The sequence below is a fragment of the Ailuropoda melanoleuca genome, chromosome 2 (assembly GCF_002007445.2).
Source record: "Ailuropoda melanoleuca isolate Jingjing chromosome 2, ASM200744v2, whole genome shotgun sequence".
NCBI lineage: Eukaryota > Metazoa > Chordata > Mammalia > Carnivora > Ursidae > Ailuropoda > Ailuropoda melanoleuca.
The window spans coordinates 128,999,464-129,021,979 of NC_048219.1; the positions used below are offsets into that span (position 1 = coordinate 128,999,464).

Sequence of the window (22,516 nt, forward strand, 5' to 3'; positions counted from 1 at the left end):
ACTTGTATATCCTCCTATAGAAATTTAAAATATGGGCTGAAAGTGATTTCAATCTAATAGACAGTTTCCACTTAATTTGTGCATCAGAAGTTAAACATTTGAGTTGAGACTTCATGCCCAGAAATTTTTAAAATTCAGATTACTTGGGGCTGTAAATTTACTATGCTTTTTAATAAGTCCTACTCAAATCGGAAGTCTTTTTGCCTCCGACAAGCCTAACTATAAAGATCAGTAGAGTTAGAGATATGGTTTGTGGAATGGCTTTGAATAAAGAAGAGTGAATGGTTGAGCCTTTGTGTCTTGGGGAATAAACTAGCCCAGTGATGCCATACTAGCGGTGGAAATTGGGCAATAACATCATATAGTTGCTTTCTGGTTGCTTGGTCAGTAGCCACTTTTGTCTCCCCCAGCTTTTCTGGTTGAATCCTTTGAATCCTAGAGAAGCTCAGTGACTTATTCCCAGTCACAACACGAGGACCAGGGCTGGGATTAGGTCTCTTGATTTCTGGGCTTTTTCTCCTATAGGGAGGAAAAAGAAAAATAAAGTGGGGGTGGGGAGTGGGGAGAGAGACCTACTGGAATTTCAAGTATTCATCAAGGGTTGTTTTTCCCCAGCCTCATGGGAGCTCTAAAAGAATGTTGAGATATGGCTCTTGCTTTCAGGAAGCTTCTAGAATGCAGTTTTCCATGAATTTCCAGCCAACAGCCAGTGCCCCATCTAGCAGGCCTCTTTGTTTCCTTTTGTGGTCTCTATTCTGCTTTGTTTTCTTGACTTGCTCTATTCTATATACTATTTATCTTGAAAGGTGCTTCAGACCCCCCACTGCCGCCACACATTTCCTTTCTTTTAATAAACATTAAAGGTTGCTAATGGAAAGTAAATTCTAAAAGTGGCCATGCAGAGGACATGGCTGTTATTCAGATGAGTCAAGTGTTAGTAGGTTGGAAAAATTTTTTCAAACCCTTAAAGTTGAGGATGTTTTTGATGTCTCCCTTTTCTTGGGGGCGGGGGGAATCCTTAATTACGTACAACTTAGTTTTCAGTGTTTCACTTGTAAATATTGCTGTTCTGGTTTGCTTGATGTTGGCAAAAGAAGGGAGGCACCTTCAGAAGCAGCTTTGCTATGAGGTCAGATAAACTGATGGGAGAAGCTCCTTCCAATGGAGCGTGCGCAAATTCAGGATAATTGGATAATAAGATTGTGTGATTCTGAGATTTTTAACGTTAATTCAGGTGTGGACATGAGGGCGTAGTATGAAATGCAGCATTTTCCTCCCTAGTATCTCATTGCCTGATGTCACATGGATTTAACTGCATTTTCTGGCGTTCCTTGCGAATGAAAATATATAGGAATGTTCCTTGTAACTTATAAACTGCTATAAATGTTGGCTAATTGCTTGATTTGGAGGAAATTGCTCATCTGTGTTCATTGCAGCCTAGTTAAATCTGTCAACAAATACTGAGAACAGAGTGGGTGCGAAGCCTGTGTGCTGGCTTCTGTTTGTATTAAAGAATAAACATAGTCCCTGCCCTCAGCTCACAGATTCAATTTGGGATTGTGTAAACAGGCAGTATGGCACTCCAGAAGAGGAAAATTTTAATTCTAGTATTATTCCGTGATTTCAGAGAAGGTGGTCATGGTTATGATGTTGTTATCGTGATTGCAAGCCAAAATAGATTTTTGTCTTGCTTCGAAATCCTCCCTGTGTTACCTAGGGTGATCTCTGTTCTATTTTATCTATCGTTGTAATCACTGTGCAGAATTCTAACACAACATGGAGACGTTGTGCCTGTCCTCAAAGACTGTTAAATGAGAAATCCAAAAAGTGAAAGTAAGTTTGGTACTTTAACTTCTGGGCATTTTAAAAGGAAGAACCTATGGTATTTGGGAAACTTAGATGTTGAATGACAGTAGAAAAATAAGGAAATCTAGGTGCCTTCAGGTCATTGGTCTTCTAAGGTTAATGTCCTGTACTCACATTTTATTTTCTTTTAAATGAAAATAGTGGGATGTTTTCTCGCATTAGAGAATTTCAGAGGTTGGTCTAGAGGCTGGTCTTTACTGTCTTCCTCAAAAGTATATAATTTAAAGAAATGGCAGCTGAAGTGACTTTTGTACTTGGGTATACTCATTTGGTGTTTCTCCTCATTATAGTTTGAATAGGTCTTAGAATATAAATTTAAGCTTTTCCCCTTGACTTGCTACTCATGGAGGAAAGCAGGAACTGGAAAGAAAAATTACAGTGGCTACCTGATAGCCTCTTTCACTTGACTCAAGACCACTGATGTGGAAGATGTGACGATCCTGAAAACAGCTGAGCTCCCCAAAGTAGGCATCCAAAGTGTCTGGCAGAAGATGCCCAGGTCAGTGTGTCCTAGTCCTTGTCCTGTGGGATGTGTCTTTCCAGTGACACAGCAGATCTGCTGTGGGTTGGAGATGACCAGCGTGATGGCTCAGAGGCGGCCTCACCGCCATGGTGGGGCCTGAGCGGGGCCATGATCCAGGGAAGGGCTGGGCTCCCGGAGAGCCCACCAAGGGACCATGGCCAGGCTCTGTTGGCATGTTTTATTTTTCTTTGTTTTATTTTTAAAGTATGTAGTCTTTGTGAAATGACAAATCCTGAAGGTTGAGTGAGTGATTTGGAAAAGAAAATATCTGTGCTTAGCAGGCGTCAGTTAGTGAATTTTGTCCACCATTTTTTATACAACGTTTCGTAGTGTTTTAAGCATGACCGTCAAGAGAAATTTGTGTTTCTGTAGTTCCCCTATAGAAGCACACGGTGGTCCTTTTCCCAAGATTTGGTGCTTGCCCTTCAGGTGAAACCCAGATCTTTGCACCAGGGTTCACGGAAGCAGCATTTTAAAGAAGAATTAGGCTGTAAGCCATGCCCCCTTTGTGTGTAGAGACTTGTTTGTAAGGTGATTTAACCCTATCAGACTTCGCTATAGCTTTCTCCAAATTCTGCTTAGAGGTGCTGTCTTCCTGGTATCTCGAGGGTGGGTTGGTTTGCTGATTTTTGTTTGTTCATTTGTTTGGTTGCTGTTGCCCAAAGCTTTCATTTTCTGAGAGGAGAGGCAGAGCAGTGGGAGGAGGAGGACCCTTGCTGGGAGTCTGCAGATTTGGATTTGGGCCCTGCTATTAATGAGCTGTGTGACCTCTGGGCAGTCAGCCTTCCAGGGTCCCTGTTTCTTCGTCAGGGAAACAAAGGACTTGGAAAAATAAATACAGGCCTGGACCAAATGATAAGAAGGTCGCTGTGTGTGCTAATGCCGCGTGACTCTGAGTGGTAGCACTTAGGGACTCCTCCCTCCCCGTGCTCCCCTCAGGGGCTCTACTTCACTCTGGGGTTGAGCAGTTGTGTGGGGTGCTACACCGAGGCCGTTTCAAGCATTCATGCTCACTGGGCAGGTGGGACCCTCGTCTATACAGGAGTTTCTGCCTCTTAGCCCCTCTCCCCCACTTCTTTCTTCCAGGAGCAACCTGCTTGCCTTCCACCTTCCTGTCCTTAGTGCATTAACAAGGGTGCGATGGGTAACACAACCCACTCGGATTTGTTACTGCTGGGAGTTGTCCAGCCATCTCATCTGAGTTCCTGGAGAAAAAAGAGAGCTGCAGGAGACTCACTGATGAAATAATGGTCCTTTTGTCTGCCTCTTGCTATAGGGAGGGTTTTAGGTTTCATCTTAGGCCTGGGCCATTGTGTTGTTTTTCCATGCTCAGTACAACCCTGTTTAAAAATGCAGCTTATCATTTAAAGGGTTCAGCTGTGGTGCCACGGACTGTTCTACTTTCCTCCCCACCCCCCAAAAAGTCCTAACTGTATGTAGTATAAAGCCCACTGTCGTGTATGCTGTTTCATTGGGTCCCCTGACATCAGCTTTAAAATGTGTTCCCGTTGTATTTATTTTGCAAATGCTTATAAGGTATGTTTTAATCTGATAAACTTCCAAAATGTTTTCCTTGTGGTTATATAATCAGTAGCATCTGCAAAACATGCCTTTAACCATGTAGCTTTCTTCTTAACCATTATCTTGTTGGTTCTCCGTTCTAATGTTTTCTTTTGATGAGCTGGGGTTAGGAGATCTGAATTCCTGTGCCAAACATCTTACAGTAACGTGCCCAGATGTAGCCTCGTAACCTTAATTAGATATGGAATGCTGAGAATGCCACGGTGTGTGTGTGTGTGTGTGTGTTAACTTTCATAAGAAGCTAGTGAACTTCTGATCACTTCATTAAAAGTTATAAAACACTCCTTGTGTGTTTAGCATTTAGTTCCCCATCTTAGTTTCTTCACAGAAAATTACTGTAAAACTCAAGATACCTTTATATTCTCCTAAGCAATCTGTTAGAGCCCAAGTTACCTTTTGTGTCAGTATGTAAGTTATATTCCAGCTCACAACCCCTAATTCCTCTTCCCTCCCCTCCTTTTCTCTTTAGAAGCAAAAGAGTGTTGAAAATGTTAAAAGCTGTGCTGAAGAAGAGTCGAGAGGGAGGAAAGGGGAGCAAGAAGGAAACAGGTATGTATAAGCAGTGTGAACAAGCAGGTAGTCATGGGGCAGCGACACTTGCGCACTCCAGGCTGGGTGGGTGCCATTGCATTGGGAGTGGGTCCAAGGAGTGTTCTGGGTTAGGATGCACATAATACTGGAACCTGTAAGAAACTAAATGCATTTCTGAGCTCTTTTTAAAGATTTTACTTATTTGAAAAACAAAAAATGTAAGGTTTTACTTATTTGAGAGAGAGATGGAGAGAGTGAGAGAGAACACGAGTGGGGTGAGGGGCAGAGGGAGAAAGAGACTACCTCTGAGCAGGGAGCCCAATGTGGGTATTGATCATGGTACTCTGGGATCATGACCTGAGCCAAAGGCAGATGCCCAACCCACTGAACCACCCAGGCACCCCTATTTCTGAGCTTTCTTATGGGAAGTGACTTTGAAAATTGAGTTTGGGTTACGAACAAAATCCTTCCCCAGAAGACGTATAAGGTTCATAATTTTAACAGATCAGTCAGATCCAGAGGCAGTCAGAATTACAGAGATGGAGGGATAGCAGGTGTGTCCAGGAATTTGGTTTCTAGAAAGCCCTTTTCCTTTTCCCACACGCGATTGCATTTTATATGTTTGACCAACTGCTGGCTGAATGGTCCTCGTCTTTTGAGTATCAAATTCTCCGCCTAACAGGTGTAGCCTCACTCAGTGCCAGACTGCTAGTTTTCATTATGATGAGAGCTACTTAATTTGGCTTGGATTTCATTCCTGTTTATAGACTTGTGGTGCTTATGTGGTCATTGTGACTCTTCATTGCGTACCATTGGATAAACTCTTCTAAGGTTATTTTGGTGACTAAGTGGTCTATTTTTCTAGAAAAATTACATATTATTTATCATTATTGTACAATAAAAATCTGTTAGCATGGATTAATTTCCCCAAAATGTGCTATTTTACTCTGCAAACTTACAATAATCCAGAGTTGGAAAGTGTCTGGTTTTTTGAGTTACTGTGTATTGAATAACATTTCAGTTTTAATTTCTGTTGAAGTAAAAATAAGTCCACTTATTACCAAAACATCACTGAATTATAGTTAACTCTTCAGTTGAAAAGATCTTGTAATACCTTCTATTACATATAATGTATGTATATAATTACATAATGTATGTAATGTTACGACAGTGTTAATATTTGTTGTTTCTGTACTTACATAATAGAATAAGTGGGCTTAAACTTTTTAGTTATATGGAACTTAGACAAATTTTCTTTCATCCCTTAAAATAAAAAGTCTGCAAAACGGCACTTACTTTAAAAGTAGAGTCTTTATTGTAAAGTTACTATTAAGATTCCATTAGAAGCTTCTCATTAATGCCTGCATAAGCAGATACAAAGAATTCAGTTTTTAACGTTAGAAACAAGAGACCATAGTCAGCTTTTAACCTTAAGAAACCAACCCCTACCTTTGAATAATTAATTAGAATTGTTACTATGGAGAATTTTCAGTTCACATAATTTCTATCCAGGAGGACATTCACCCTCTGCTGGGTCAAGGCCAAAATACTTTATTTCTCTGAAGGCGGTTTAAAAAAATCCCCCCCCCCCTCAGTTTTGGCTCATCTGACATTCATCCTAGGGACTTTGTTACTTGCGTCTTTAGATGTCTTTGTAATTTCCAGCATAAAGTTAGGTCCTAAGCTGTCTGTCTGGCTGGAGCTGCCCAACCAGTGGCTTGGGTCTCCAAGCCAAAACTCCGTACTTAGAAATGGAGTCTTTCACAGCAGACCCACCATCCTCTTTGACCAGTGCCAACGAAATAACAAACTGTACAGTAATGATTTGGGGCACCCTGCCTTTCAGAACAGCCAGACAGTGAACATAGTTTGCACTTGTAACTTTTCCAGTTTTAGAGCATGTGATTTTGGGTGTATTCCCTTCTCTGGTCTTTAAGAGCAACTACTGTTTTTTTCTGAATCATTTCTTCATAATAATTCCCACACTATGGCTTTTCACTAATGTGAACCAACTTGAAAAGGCAATGGGAACATTTCTCATAAAACATCTGTATGGTATGTGCCTTTTTTCACTTAACTAGAACCTGGTTGTGTTAGTTGGGGAACAAAGCAGATGGAATTTTAAATCTTGATGAAGTTATGTCACAAGATGATTGGGGAAAATACTTGGACTTTGACCATTCGTATGTTGAGCTCTGTGCCAACTCTCGTTATATAAGTAGATCATAGCTCAGTTTCTCTGTAAATTAAAGCTGGCTAATTTGTGGAGACTGCCCTGAAACTGGAATAATAATATCTCCTGCAATATGGAAAAATTTTGCTCTACTGTTTCCAATTAAAACAAATCTTTGTTGCAAAGACAAAGGAAAATTCATTTCTATATACTTGAACTCACAATTCTAGAATTTAGGAAATATTTATGTCTAAAATATTCAGCTCAGCATTTTATATATCCTTTGTAGATTGTTTTTACAATCTTGAACCTCCCCCCCCTTTTTTAAATCAAATTGGCTTTGAGAATTTAGAAAACATAATCACTGTGTTAAATTTAGTATTCAAAAGAAAACAAATATTTTTCAGGAATATTGAGAAGTTGTTACACTTCAGTTTCTATCCCTAAAAGAAAATGTCACATGTATCTACTTTAAATTACTGGTAAAATTTTAGCAGGTATTGAAATTTGTTATATGTATAGAAGGGTATTCAAAATATGTATAGTATTAAACTATTGAACATGGAGGGAACTCTAAAAATAGCAAAATTCTTTTTTTTTTTTTTTAACCTAGGAAATGCTTACAGCTAAGCAAAAGGTGTTTTCTGGAAGCTGTAGAATTGTGTCAGATAATACAACTTTAAAAATTTGAAAATGTTTTTGGGGAAAGTACATTTGCCTTGTCCCCACTGCTCCATCTGTGCAAATGAACACTGTGTTTCTCTTGACCTTGAGTTAGGCCTGAGGGAGCAAAAATCAATATTAAACCACAATGTGGGGAGAGCTAGATGAATATGAGTAAATTTTATATATATATATATATATATATATATGTATATGTATGTGTATATTTATGCATGTATATGTATGCATGTGTATATGTATGTATATATATGTATGTGTGTATATATATGTATACATGTATGTATGTATATATATGTATGTGTGTGTGTGTATATATATGTATGTATGTATGTATGTATATATATATGTATGTTTTTTTCCCTCTCCCTGCTCTTAATTTAGGACCTTGATCTAAAGCAAATGTGGTATTTATTTTGAGGCTTTCCAGAGAGGAGAGACCACATCTTTTTAAATGACCTTTGCTATCAAAAAACTTTCATGTTTGGGGCGCCTGGGTGGCACAGCGGTTGAGCGTTTTCCTTCGGCTCAGGGCGTGATCCCGGCGTTCTGGGATCGAGCCCCACATCAGGCTCCTCCACTATGAGCCTGCTTCTTCGTCTCCCACTCCCCCTGCTTGTGTTCCCTCTCTCGCTGGCTGTCTCTATCTCTGTCAAATAAAATAAATAAAATCTTTAAAAAAAAAAAAAAACAAAAAACTTTCATGTTACTATTATTGAATCTATTTAATTTAAATATGAAATAATTACTGTACTATAAGTATATTGAGAGTAATCTGATACAAATCTGGACCAAATAAGAGTTTAGAGTAAGAGCAATGTAGGGAATTAATATATTTTCTGTACAACACTATTTAGATAATGCATGGGGAAATGTCCCATTTTATAATAGAAACAAAAACTTTAAATATTAACCTAGGAAAAAATGTGCAAACTTACATTGAAGAGAAGAATAAAACTTTGCTCAAGCACTTAACGGAAGACCTAAATAAGTGGAAAGAAATACAATGTTCCCAAATGGTCAGATGCAGTATTTTAAACCACCTATCTCATACAGAATCACCTATGCATTCCATTTAATCCCTAATGAAATCCCAACTATTTTGTTTTTAAAGACCTTGTTCTTTTAGTTTTAGGTTCACAGCAAAACTGAGCAGAAGGTACAGAGATTTTGCATGTAGTGTCTGTCCCTACTCATTCATCCTCCTCCAGGATCAACACCCCCCATCAGGGTGTTTGTTACAACTGATGAACCCACACTGACACATCATAGTCACCCAAATCCGACAGTTTACATCAGGGTTCACTCTTGGTATGGTACATTCTCTGGGTTTGGACAAATATGTAATGATCTGTATCTGTTGTTACAGTATCGTACAGAGGATTTTCACTGCCCAGGAAAGTCCTGTCTTTCTTTTTTTTTTTTTTTTTACCCGACATAATCAGTTGATCCAAAAATTCACCTGGAAGAGAAAATGCTCAAGAATAGCCAAGGAAAAATTGAAACTGTGGGGCAAGTGTTTCTAAATGGTTGTGCTTGGGTCCCATGCCTGCCTTCTAGCTGCAAGAAAGGCTGGACAGATGTGTATTTTGACCTCTTAGCTTCTATAGGGTAAAGTAGACTTCGCCTCCCAACAAGGCATGCACTGTGGAGGATTCTTCTGTCCTCAACATGGACAGGTCCCCTCTACTACAAAAACCAAGCACAGATAGTTAGTACAGCTCATTAGAATAGCTACTGCATTCACATAGTGAGTAAATGATTTGGCTAGTTTTTTGGACTTTTTTTCCTATTGGTCTCCAAGAAATGAATCCTAATTTTATCTAACATCTTTGATATAATTGTAGCTCACAGCTGATAACAGTTTTGGTTTTTTCTTTTAATCCCAGAGATAGTGGCATCATTCTGGAAGCATTAGGCAGGCAAGACCCATCGCCTTCCGAGAGAGGGTTGGTCCCTCTCCCTCTGTACGCATCCCTCCCTTCTCCTGTCCTCTGCCAGTCTTGAAACCATAGCCTTTTGCCCTATCCAACTTTTCTAGTTGTTCTGTTTTGGTGTGGAAGTAGCTCCATGTTGAGGCAGAAGGACAAAGTTTGGTGAACTTTTAATTGTGGTACTGCCTCAATTAAAATATAGACTGATAAAGGAAGGGTTGCTTAATATGCCAAAATAATTGTTTATTAGTCTTTTCCTTTCAGTTTAATTATTTGTGTTCTTTATTTTTTTTTCAGCAGGGGGGCTTAGTTTGAAGCAATTTGTTTAAAAAAAATAAAGACATTTGACCTTCACCTTTTCATCATTAAAACCCAGCTGGTCGGCTAAGAGCACTTCTAATAGTGTTAATTAAGGCATTGGATAGTCTGTAAACTTGAGTGTGTACTGAATTAATCTGTTAGCTTTGCATCTAATCCTTCACTTTGAATTTGTAGTAAAAGGAAGCTGTTTGCCTCTAAAGTTTAAAAGCCATTGATGTGATTGTTAAATGTGGTATTTTAAGCTATTCCAGGCTGCAGTCTGGTTTTCAGTGGTACCTTCTAAAAATGCCTCAATACAAACGATGCTTTGTTTTATCCGGAAAATATGAAGCTGCTTTTGATTATTCTGTGCTGCGTTGCCCATTTTCTGTGGTTGTGGACTATTATTTAGGAATTTAGTGCAGGGACTGTCTTGCTGAGCTGTGGATATTTGGTATCTTGTTGTTAACGGACTCCAAAAGTGTTTCCCAAGCAACAAAACAGGCAGAAATAATTCAATCTAAAGGTATTGTATTTCTCTTTACCAGGGCATTTAAGTAAATTCTGTAAAATACGGGGACAGGATAGAAACACAGAATAGAGGCCAACCTGGTTTTTGGTAGAATCAGGAACGCTATTCCCTCAGGTTAGCTTGGTTCCTTCACCAGCTTTTCTTTGTTGTCTGTTATACCTGTCTCAAAGTCTAGAAAAAGCAGACTTTGGAATTAGAAGTCACAGATTCAGATCCCAGCTCGATCACTTCCCATTTACATGAATTCGGACAAATTCCTTAACGTGATTAAGCTGCCTTACAAGGATGTCATCAGGGCTAACTAAGAGAACCTTTTTGCAGAAGTGTCTCACTCGACACCTGGCTTCTGCCAGATACTCAGCAGACCTTTGCTTTCTTGAGAAAACTGTGTGGTACCTTGAACAAACAAAACCATTGTAAGACTTCTTGTTCTTTCCCGGTTGAAGAGAAAGCAGGACTGCTCTCAGGCAGAGGAGTGATGTTCTGGAAGCTTCTTTCCATGACTTCCCATCTTTAAATATGGATTCTGTCATCATCCTTGCATACTGAAGTCTTTTGTGCCATCTTGACCCTTTTCCTCATAACAAAACTGGGAAAGCTGAGTCTTTGGTCTCTTAAATGGTGGTTTATACTTGGGAAATGATTTATTTTACCTTTCAGCCTATATCAAGTACTGGCATTTTTTTCCTTTTTCTTTGTGAAGTTAAACTAAAAGACTTTCTCCCTTGCTAAAGAGATTTTGGGAGTCAGTAAGCAGCTTTCAGAATGGATTTCTAAGTACCATTTATATATTTTCTGTGATGTTTCATTTCAATGTATCCTTAATTAATGAAGGTCTTTCTATGTAGAAGGATCCACCCTCCGTCCTCTTTGTAGCTTTCCCGTATGTTTTAGGGAAATAGAAAGGATGAAAGAAAGAGAACAGATACTTAGCATTTGTCATGTGTCAGGTGCCAACATGTCATGGACCAAACTGGTTCATCCTGAACAGGCTGTTTCCTGTGAAGGGCATAATTAGAGAAAGCTCTGGACAGAGAAGGTGAAATCAAGACACCTCCTGGATCTTCTATATTTTCAGGCTAATAAGACACCCCAGCAAGTCACAGCCTATCTGAATCATCATGAAGTTTGTAGCAGAATTCTCAAGCAACAACACTTATTTATCTGGATCCCTCTTTGTATGTGCAGTTGACCCCTGAACAGTGCAGGGGTTAGGGATTCCAGCCCCCACATAGTTGAAAATCTACATATAATTTTTGACTTACCAGAACTTAACTACTAATAAGCTATTGGACTGGAAGCCTTACTGATAATCTATTAACACATATTTTGTGTGTTATATGTATTATATACTGTATTATAAGTAAGCTAGAAAAAAATTTGCTAAGAAAATATGAGGAAGAGAAAATACGTTTACGGTACTGATTGTATTTATTGGGGGAAAAAAGCCACATAGGAATGGACCCATGTAGTTTAAACCTGTTTAGTTCAAGGGTCAACGGTATATGTGTAAATGCAGTAGGAAACTTAATAGAGAATATAAAATAACAGTTCAGAGTCTCATTTTTTGGGTCAAATCTAACTTCATTATATAAATACTTTTTTGAGAAAAATTAAAGCTGCTTTTCTGTAAAATAACCCAAAAACAATGGTCTTATTTTCTATATACCTAATTTTCAAAGAGCTTTGTCATGTGTAGTTTAATTCCCATAAAAACTCTATATCTGAATTTTCGTGTGACCATTTGCATTTTTAAAACCGTATATACACACATATGTATACATTACGTACATATACATATATACACATATATATATACGTATGTATACACATATATATAGTTGTTGCTGTTGTTGAGAGCGAGAGTGAGAGCAAGTGGGGGGCAGGGAGAGAGAATCTTAAGAATCTCCAGAGCCAGTACGGAGCCGGACATGGAGTTTGGTTTCACGAGCCTGAGATCATGACCTGAGCCAAAATCAAAAGTTGGTTGCTTAACCGACTAAACCACCTAGGAGCCTCCCATTTGCATTTTGTAGGAAGAGAATTCCAATGTTTTATTTCTATCCGACAAAAATACAGAAAACTTGATTTCATATAATCTATTGGCAAATGTTGTCTGAGTGGGGAGGTAGGCTACTAAAGATTTGACCTAGATTGACTTTTTATTTTTTTTTGTGAAGGATGATCTAAGGTTACTATTTCCTCTTAAGAGGATGAGGCTTTGACCTTGAGTTGTCCTGCAGCTGATGGATGGCCACCAAGGCTGACCTGTTGGGTAGCATTAGCCTTGGTGTAGAGCCTCAAGTTGAGAACCCTTTATTCACATCTGAAATCATGGAGTTGGAAAGGAGAGTCTGTGTATTTCCACCCTCTGGTGAAGACTCTTTCTTGCTTGTAGACAGGTGCCTTCTTCCTGTGTCCTCAAATGGCAAGAGAGACGGCAAGCTCTCTGGTACTTCTTCTGATAAGGACACTAATCCCATCATGAGGGCCCCACCCTCCTAATGCCAGTTAAAACTAATAACTATCTCCTAAGGGCCCCATCTCCAAATACCATCACGTGGGGTTTTACGGCTTCAACATACGAATTTTCAGGAGACCCAGTTCAGCCCATAGCACTTGTCTCTATTCTGATTATAAATGTCATACTGTATTTCACTGATTATAAAACATACCATATTTCATCTATCTCTGAGAGCTATCAACTGACATAATACTTTATTAAAATGTTTGACTTACTGAAAATTTCCTTTCTTTAGAGTTGTTTTTATATATTGCAATCTTTTTCAGAAAACTGAAGGAAAAGAGGGGTGCCTGGGTGGCGCAGTTGGTTGGGCGTCCAACTCTTGATTTCGGCTTGGGTCATGGTCTTGTGGTCACGGGTTTGAGCCCTGCCTCGGGCCCTGTGCTTGGCACGGGATCTGCCTGGGACTCTCTCTCCCTCTCTCTCTCTGCCTCTCCCGCTCTTGTGCGCATGCACTCTTTCAAATAAATAAATCTTAAAAAAAAAACCAAAAAACAAAAAAAACCAACAAAAAACAAAACTGAAGCTAAATATAAACAGGTTGGTTAAAGCATTTCTAATTTATATTCAGAGCCTAATTGTTGTCATTTTTTTAAACCTAGTTGTCAATATCCATTTTTCTTCATACTACATTTTTACCATCCTTTCATGATCTCAAAAGGAGATTTTAATTGGGGCGCCTGGGTGGCACAGTCATTAAGCGCCTGCCTTCAGCTCAGGGCGTGATCCCAGCATTCTGGGATAGAGCCCCACATCAGGCTCCTCTGCTGGGAGCCTGCTTCTTCCTCTCCCACTCCCCCTGCTTGTGTTCCCTCTCTCGCTGGCTGTCTCTCTCTGTCAAATAAATAAATAAATAAATGTGACAACCCAGGTTTGCAGTCAGTGGCTGTGACGTTACAATCGCTGCCTGGCTGATGCTGATTTTTAAGGTGCCATCAACTATTACATACATTTCAGTTTTGGAGAAGTTAAAGTGAGAATAAATATGGGTCTTTGAATCTCTGCCTGATATAGTCTGTGCTTATTGTAAAAAAATTTGGAAAATACTAATAAGAATAAAGAAAAAAAGCCCCAGGATATTCTTTCTTTTGCTTTATCCTTTTCAATATCCTTAGTCTTTGAGAAATGCCTAATATTTTATTGTACTCCTGTACCATGATTTTGTTTGGGTACATGCTTTTCTCATTCATCTTTAAAAAAAAGCCTCTGGAAAACAGGTATCTGTGTACAAATCTGATTATTTTAGTAGAATGTTTCTAGGCAAGGAATTCGTAATGAAAAGAAACAAACTTTTCAGAAGCCTGTGGTACCTCTTGCCAAATTGTTTTCCAGAAGGATTGTATTGATTGTCACGTGTGTAAGCAGTATGTGAGTGTGCCTGCTTGCATGACTCTTACTAGTATTGAGTATTTGTAGATTTTAATAATCTTTGCTGATTTTGTAAGTTAAAGCATGTATATGTCCTTAATTAGCATTTCTTTGAGATTGGTAGACCTCTTAAATATTCAGTGCCCATTTATATTTTCTCCTCATTGTCTTTTTATGACCTTCTACAGTTGACCCTTGAACAGCATGGGGGTTAGAGGCACCAACCCTCCTTTATCCTCACTCCCCATCCACGCTCAGAAATTCGAGTATAACTTTTGACTCTCTGGAAGCCTTCCCAATAACATAGTTGACTGACACATTTTGTATGTTATATTTATTATATACTGTATTCTTACAAAAGAGTAAGCTAGAGAAAAGATATGTTAAGAAAATGGTAAAGAGAAAATACATTTACAATATTGTACTGTATTTACTGAAAAAAAAATCTGCATCTAGATTTACTGAAAAAGCTCTGCAGGCCTGTGTAGTTCAAACCCGTGTTGTTCAAGGGTCACCTGTACATTTTTTTCTGTTGGGAGTGTGAGAGGCTCTTCAGTCTGGTTCTTCCCTTCTTCTAGTATGGCCCCTGGTGTTTAGTAGTGGGATTTCCTTATAAAGTCACTCACGGGGGAATTTTTATTGAAGTTACTGAAACCTGCCTATGTTCCATGGGTAGAAGTAACTCCTGTGTTAAAGTTTCGGGTTTGGGCCGCCTGGGTGGCTCAGTCCTTAAGCATTTGCCTTTGGCTCAGGTTGTGATCCCGGGGTCCTGGGATCGAGCCCCACATTGGGCTCCCTGCTCAGCGGGAAGCCTGCTTCTCCCTCTCCCACTCCCCCTGCTTGTGTTCCCTCTCTCACTATCTCTCTCTCTCTGTCAAATAAATAAATAAAATCTTAAAAATTTTTGGGTTTATGTTGAGGTTGGAGATATTGCTAGTTTGATTGGCTTCTACTTAAGAAATTTATAGAGAAACCAAAATAAAGGTGTAAAACCAACTCAAAATAAGTCCTCAGGTTTTCTACAGTACTTAGTAACATTCTGTGTCTGTGCACAGTCAAAAAGTCTCAGTACCTCCTGACACCTGGATGTGCTGGAAGCCTAGCTCCGGGTGAGTTACTACCAGCAGGCAGGGATGGTTCCAGATGGTTAAGCATCTCTTTAATATATTGCTGTGTGTGTGTTTTGTTTGTCTTTTTGTTTTAGTTTTGAGAGAGCAAGAGAGAGTGCATGCATAAGCTGGGGGAGCAGCAGGCAGGGGGAGAAGCAGGCTCCCCACTGAGCAGGGAACCCGATGCAGAACTTGATCCCAGGACCCCAGGATCATGACCTGAGCCAAAGGCAGACACTTAACCAACTGAGCCACCCAGGTGTCCCAAAGTGCTGTATTTTTAAGTGTAAATATTTTTATCCATGGTTCATAATCTTAGATGTAGTGATTCTTTTTCAAACTAAGGTAAAGTAATGAAATTAAAGGTTTTAGATCCAGAAGAGTCTTAGAAAATGAGTTCAGTGTCTTCATTTTGTTTTTTAAAGATTTTATTTATCTGAGAGAGAGAGCATGAGCTGGAGAGGCAGAGGGAGAAGCAGGCTCCCCACTGAGCAAAGAGCCTGATCAGGGTCTCCCAATCCCAGGACCCTGAGATCATGACCTGAGCCCAAACCAAGAGTTAGATGCTTAACCGACTGAGCCACCCAGGCACCCCAGTGTCTTTGTCTTTTTTTTTTTTTTTAAAGATTTTATTTATTTATTCGACAGAGATAGAGACAGTCAGCGAGAGAGAACACAAGCAAGGGGAGTGGGAGAGGAAGAAGCAGGCTCCCAGCGGAGGAGCCTGATGTGGGGCTTGATCCAATAACGCCGGGATCACGCCCTGAGCCGAAGGCAGATGCCCAACCACTGCGCCACCCAGGCGCCCCTTGTCTTTTTTTTTTTTTTTTTTTNAAGATTTTATTTATTAGAGAAAGCACAAGTGGGGGGGAAGGCAGAAGGAGAGGGAGAAGCAGACTCCTCACTGAGCAGGGAACCCGACATGGGGCTTGATTCCAGGACCCTGGGATCATGACCTGAGCCGAAGGCAGCTGCTAAACTGACTGAGCCACCCAGGTGCCCCCAGTGTCTTCATTTTTTGAGGAATATTTGGAAAAGAGGCATTGAGCAACTGTCCAATGTTATATAGCTAGTTAAAGCAAACATGGGATCGAAATACAGTTTCTGACTCCAGACTAGTTCAGTTTCTACTATGTCACTGGCTAGCTCCATTGTTTTTATTTCTAGCACTGAATAAATATAAAGGAAAAGCTATCCCTGAGATAGAAAACAGTAGATTTCCTTTATAATTTCTCTTTCCAGGAATTTTGATTTCTACCCTGCCCCAACCCCAAAGGATTATTTCTGAATTTCTTATATGGTCTTTATCAAGACTCAGTAATTGTGAGTAGTATTTCTTCTTTTTCTGTATCTTAAGGACCATTTCTGCTTGGTGTCTTAAAGACTGTTACAAATCAATCCTATTTTGTTTTTGTAAAGCCATTTCTATACCATAAATGTAAATAGTTAAATATATAGTTATTTAAAAAGAAAGCTATACAGTGGTATTAGAAGTAAAGACACATCCCTCTTCTCTGGTTTCCTTTTGCTCTCCAACGGCAATTAATGTTAATGGTTTCTTATTTGATCTTTCCAGATATTTTCTAAGTATATATGTGCATATGTACACACATACATAGATCCTTAAGAAAACCCACACAGACTTTACAGTATTTTGTTTGTAAATTTTTTTATTGCAGTTTTAGACATTTTTCATATTAGCACACACTAATAGGTTTTTTTAAAGTTCAATATTACATTAGACAGCCTATAATTTATTTCATTATTCCCCTATTGATGGTTGTTGTTATTATAAGTATTAGACAGAGGCTCCTTATACATTTCTGCCTGTGTTTTCATAAGAGTAATAGGTGGTTAGCAAGTTTGTTCATTTATAATCTTCCTAGATTTTTGTCAAATTGCCCTTCAAAAAGGTGGCATTAAATTTACAATTCCATTTTCAGTATATGAGAATGTCTATTTACACACCAGCATGGGTTATTGCCAAATTATTTCATCTTTGCTGTGTGATAGGCAAAAATTGTAGCTCATTGTTTTAATTATGCAATTCTTCAGAATGAATTCAAACACATTTTTATGTTTATTGGCCATTTGAAATCCTACTGCCTGGATTTGTAGCCTGGCTCCATAATTTACCAGCTCCTTGAAAATGAGCAAATTACTTAAACTTTCTGCCTCATGGGTCACTTATGAGGATTAAATGAGTTAATATTTATAAAGTGCTTAAATCCATGCTTGACACATAGTATATGTTATGTAAGTATTTGTCATAGAGATTTAAATTTTTTTCTTTGTCCTGCCACGTATGCTTACCTACTTTTTTTTGAGTTCAGTATCTGTTTTAGTATTTTAGAAAGTGGTTAACCATTGTCTACCAGCTAGAGTTCTAAGCAAGTCATGTCATGTTTAATTCCGAATCATAAAATCTAAAAAGATTCACGTCTGTGTCATTCTTCATTTTTGGTAGGATTAAGTGAAGGATTTTGTTTTAATTCTGTAAATTCAGTGTCGAAAACTGAGAGGTTACCCGTCATTCTTTCAGGGAGGTCAGCTCTTTTTCTCTCCCTGCCTTTGTATGAGAGTTTTGATGCCGCTAATCTGATTAAACCTCTTAAAGCTACATCCTTAGCTCTAAGATTATGAAGATTAGAGATTCTGGAGTTTCCCCCCCCTCCATCCATTAAATGGTTTCCATGGTTATTGGACTTCCCAAACAGTATTTCAAATCCCTTCTGATTTCGTGGAAGCAGCATTTCAAAGATGAATGAGCTCTCTGCTGGCTTGGCTTCAGGAAACTTGCAGTTCCAGTTTAATGCAGCTGCTAGCTCTTTTTTTTTTTTTTTTTTAAAAGATTTTATTTATTTATTTGACAGAGATAGAGACAGCTAGCGAGAGAGGGAACACAAGCAGGGGGAGTGGGAGAGGAAGAAGCAGGCTCATAGCAGAGGAGCCCTGATGTGGGGCTCGAACCCATAACGCCGGGATCACGCACACCCTGAGCCGAAGGCAGACGCTTAACCGCTGTGCCACCCAGGCGCCCCCTGCTAGCTCTTTTTGAACAAGGGTTTCATTTCTCTGAGCTTCTGTTTTCTTGCCTATAAAAGGAAGGTAATAATCTGTCATATGGTAATGATAAAGGTCAAATGAAGTTTTCCCCCCCCAAACTTCAGGCATGATAATATTGATGATTTGGGGAATTTGTTTCACTTTTACCACATGGTATCCTTGGTTTGGGGAAATGCCTGTCAAGTAAGGAAATAAAAGACACTCCTGTACATATTTAAATTTATCTCAGGAGTTTTTGATACCCGAATGCTGTGAGGGAGGGGTGAGACCTCTTTTTCTTCCTCAGATATAACAGAGAAACTAGGAAGTGACTCCCCTGGGACAATAAGGGCAGCACTGATGAAGGTTTCCCTTGGAGTATTTACTGTGTATCGGACAGTGTGCTAAATGCCTGTAAACAGCTACCCCACATGATCAATAGCTTGTTAGTAGAGATTAGAGAACTAGTTTAAGACTGTGCGGTTACTCAGTGGCAGAGCCAGGATTTGAATGCAGTTTGCTGGTCTCCAAAGCCGGTGTCCTCTGTAGTATGGTGGTCGGGTTGTGTAAGCTTCCGCATCTGCACCGCGGGGATGGTAACAGTATCTCTCTCCTAGGGTTGTTGGTTGTCGTGATGATCCAGTGAATTACAGGGCTTAGAACAGTGCCTGGACCATTGTAAGCATTGTATGTTTGCTCTTACTATAATTGATAGGACTTTCTGTGTCCTTCTGACTCTCTTATCCCCCTACCCCTTGACCCCTTTAGGCTTTAGTGAATGGCAGCGTCTTGGATAGTTCTGTTTCCTTGCCTCCGTGGCAGACACAACCCTGGCCATTTCATCTGGTGTAGACGGAGGAGAGCTGTGGTGATGGGTCTGGCCTTAGCAGAGTGCTGTGGGGGCAGTTGCTGTAAGCAGTCTGGAATGGCATGTGCTGGCTAGGACAGGGAAGGGGGAAAGGGGTGAAGCCTCTAACACAAGGATCTGCCACCAGAAGCTTCCTTATCTGCCAGGAGAAGACGTGTGTGCCCTCAAAGATGTGGTGCCTATGTGATTCGGTGTTCAGAACAGGCCCTGGTGTAGTGCTCTAGTGCATTGATTCCTAAACCTGGCTGCTTCCCTGGAAGCTTTTGTGAGTCAGATTCCCACCTGACCCTGTGGTGGGGCCCAAGCATCTGTATATGTAATGATTTTTGAATGGTTAGCCAGGTATGAGAGCTGCTAAGATGCTGTTTGTTCATAAGTCTGTACAGGGCTGGCCCCAGCCAGTCATGGTGGAAATACATGTGTGGGACTTTGGAAACTCTTAGAGAAGGAGCTCCCCCATTACCTAGTCAACCCTGTTCTTGGCAGCCCTCTAAAGGTGAATTTGAAATACAGCTCTGCAAGGAGATGAGTGACAAGGGTTCCATTCCAGAAATAACCAGGGACAGGATTTTATCAAAGTGATTTGTCAGTATATTTTATTTGCTTCTTGTGTTTATGTTGATTTCTTATCAATATTTGCATATTCTCATGCTTCCAAGTTAGATACACAAGAAGTAATAGCTATTGAATATAATTTTGATGCTTAATTTACATGCAACTTTATAGAAATTGTTAGAGGACTGTATTTCCCAGAGTGATGCTCAGAGAATGAATGGAGTAACTCGCATTCCATTTTATATTTGAGAAATCATGATTAGGGTGGAATGTTAATATGGTTAGCTGTGGCGAGACAATATTGACATTGTTGCTAAGATATTGTACCAGACATGTCATTGAGGCTGCTGGTTTGAAAACTGAGCGATGCTGCCTTTTTTTTCCCCCCTCCTCATTTGTGGTGCTGGTGGTGTAGGAAGATAGCAAATAAAATAACAGATGCAGAAAATGTAGTCGTCTTGTTCTCTCTCTCCACTCCCTGCCCCCCCCCCCCCAATACAGGCCTGGAAAGATCTTGTTAAACAGCCACATGTACACAATTGACTTAGTCTGCTTTTTTCTAGAATGTGTGCTGAATTGGTTATATAGCATTTTTAACGTGTTTTTGTGGGGAAGAAACTTCCAGTGCTGCCTAGAAACTTGGAGGTACTTTCCCCCAAATGTTTATAGATCCCATTTTCCTTGTAAGGAGTTGAAATAAGATAAATGGTAGCAGCTCCTTCCTTTCTCTTGTAATGAAGCCCTTTGGCAGAAGCATTGCTGATGGGACTGCCAGAGTTTGGATTTGAGTAGTTAGTGAGGGGGTGGTGTGCTGGTTATGGTATTGTTCTAAAAGTCTTTTTCCCTCCACTTATTTTTTTCCACCCCCAAAATGTCATCGTGTCCAATATGACAGAATGTTCCCAATGATTACCAGTCAGGGAAACATGACTTGCTAAATTATCTGTGGATGACAGTCAGAATTTCTTCCGCACTGAACAGCATTCCATGCTTGGTACGCACCTTGGTTAGGGGATCCACGGTGTACAAAGGCAGGCTAGTGTAAAGCTGTGATGAGTTCTAATGGTGGGTCAGACTGCCTGGGTTCAAATCCAGATCTACCACTTGCAGGCTGTGGGGCCCTAGGCAGCTTAGTAGCCTCCCTAAGCTTTAGTTTTCTCATCTATAGCCCAGGGACAATGACAGCAAATGGAATAAGGTGAGTAAATAAGCTAATGTATGTAAGGTGCTTAGCAAGGTGTCTGGTACAGAAAGTAAGGCTTTTACTACTAACTTAATCACTCTCGTTATTATTTGGACAGATACATTTGATGAACATACATATATAGTTAGAGAACTCAATATAAGTCCTGATGTGTTACTTGGGTACTTGCTATAATGTGAAATTCAAGGGTGAGGGAGCTCCAGCAGTCCTAGGGTGGCTAAGCGTGTAATTGAGGTGGAGAATGGCTTTAGGGGTTGGATATTCAGTGGGTAGTTGGAATCCCCAGGGCCACCTCCTTGCAGGTCCAGGGTACCATTCACATAGATGGTGAGACGTCCTGCATGGTGGTCCTACCCCCATTGCTCCTAACGTCACACCCAAGCTCTACAGAAAAGGGGGAGTTTTCTATGTTATAAGAAGTTACATTCAGGATGTCGTTTGTGAGGAAGGTTATTTACTTTTAAAGACTTTATTTATTTGAGAGAGCACGAGCGTGAGCAGGGGGAGGGGCAAAGGGAAAGCAGATTCCCCCCCTGAGCAGGGAGCCCGATGCAGGGCTCGATTCAGGACCTCAAGATCATGACCTGAGCTGAAGGCAGACACTTAACTGACTGAGCCACCCCGGCGCCCTAGGAAAGGTTAATGTTAAGAGAAGGATTGATTGGTTGGAGATTGAAAGTTGTAAGCAGAAAAGTCAGAGTGTAGACAGAGCTGAGGCAGTGATATTCCTTGTATAGTAGTCATTGTAGTACTACAGACAAAGTACGTAGAAGGAGCTGGACCTTGAGTCACACAGTGACTGTAGGAGGAAGCCAGTCCAGACCTTCGCTGTGAGAACAATCGATAAGGAAGACCGTTCAGTGTCTGTAAGACCTGGGGGAAGGAGGACTACGGAGAGTTTGAGCTACATGGACAAGGGCAAGTCTGAGCCAGGTGGATGGTAGGCATAGTTGGAGGTGCCCAGATAAAGGAAAGGTGAGCCCTCCTTCCTGGGGAAGGGGCTTCATGAGAGCAATAACTTGGCAGGTGTCCAGCAGGGGGCTTGATGGGAAACCTCCCAAAGTAGAAAGACATGGGTACAAATTTATGTTTCAGATAAATGTTTCATGGAAAATAAAGTGTGTTTTCTTCTAAAATATTCTCATTATAAAAATGTCAGAACATATGTCAAATCAAAAATGTAAAAGGGAACAACCGTTGCTACTTCCACCCCCTTAAGAGTAACCATCAACGTTTTATCGAACCTCCTTCTAGCTTCTGGTTGTGCATATTTTCCTATTGTCACAGCATATACAAGATTGTGTATACTGGCTTAAATGTTTCTTCCATATGTCTTTAAAAATGTTGATCGTCTGGTAAACTCAAGTTTTCCTTTTCCATAATTTCAGTTCTTTGGCAATGAAGATGGTGGTTGTGGTGTTCTGTGCTCTTCTGCTTTAGGGGTTGGGGGGCGGGGTGGTGTGGGAGAGGTTTTTCTACCTAGTGTCACAACCATGCAAAAAATGTTAGCCATTGTCTGCAAGTTCTGGCACAGGGCACTATTGTTTTAAGAGGTTCCCTGATAAGGTAAGAGATTGTTTCTGCACTGTGGAGTGAAGGATATGGTTCAAAAACCACATTTCCTGAATGAGAAGGGAGTGGAAGCAGAAAAGGGACAGTTGAGTGAAGTGTTTGAAGGCTAGGCTTGGGCTATAGTTTATAGCCCTTCCCCCCCCCCCCCCC

The 22,516-nt window shown here is 40.2% G+C and overlaps 1 protein-coding gene across 1 annotated transcript in view; it reads left to right on the forward strand.

Moving 5' to 3' along the window:
• TANC1 (tetratricopeptide repeat, ankyrin repeat and coiled-coil containing 1) overlaps positions 1-22,516 on the forward strand; it is a 235,757-nt gene that overhangs the window by 72,641 nt on the left and 140,600 nt on the right. Inside the window, 1 exon segment of the mRNA XM_034643399.1 lies at positions 4,440-4,519. Within this exon segment, the coding sequence (XP_034499290.1) occupies positions 4,459-4,519 (61 nt within the window). The 5' untranslated portion in view covers positions 4,440-4,458.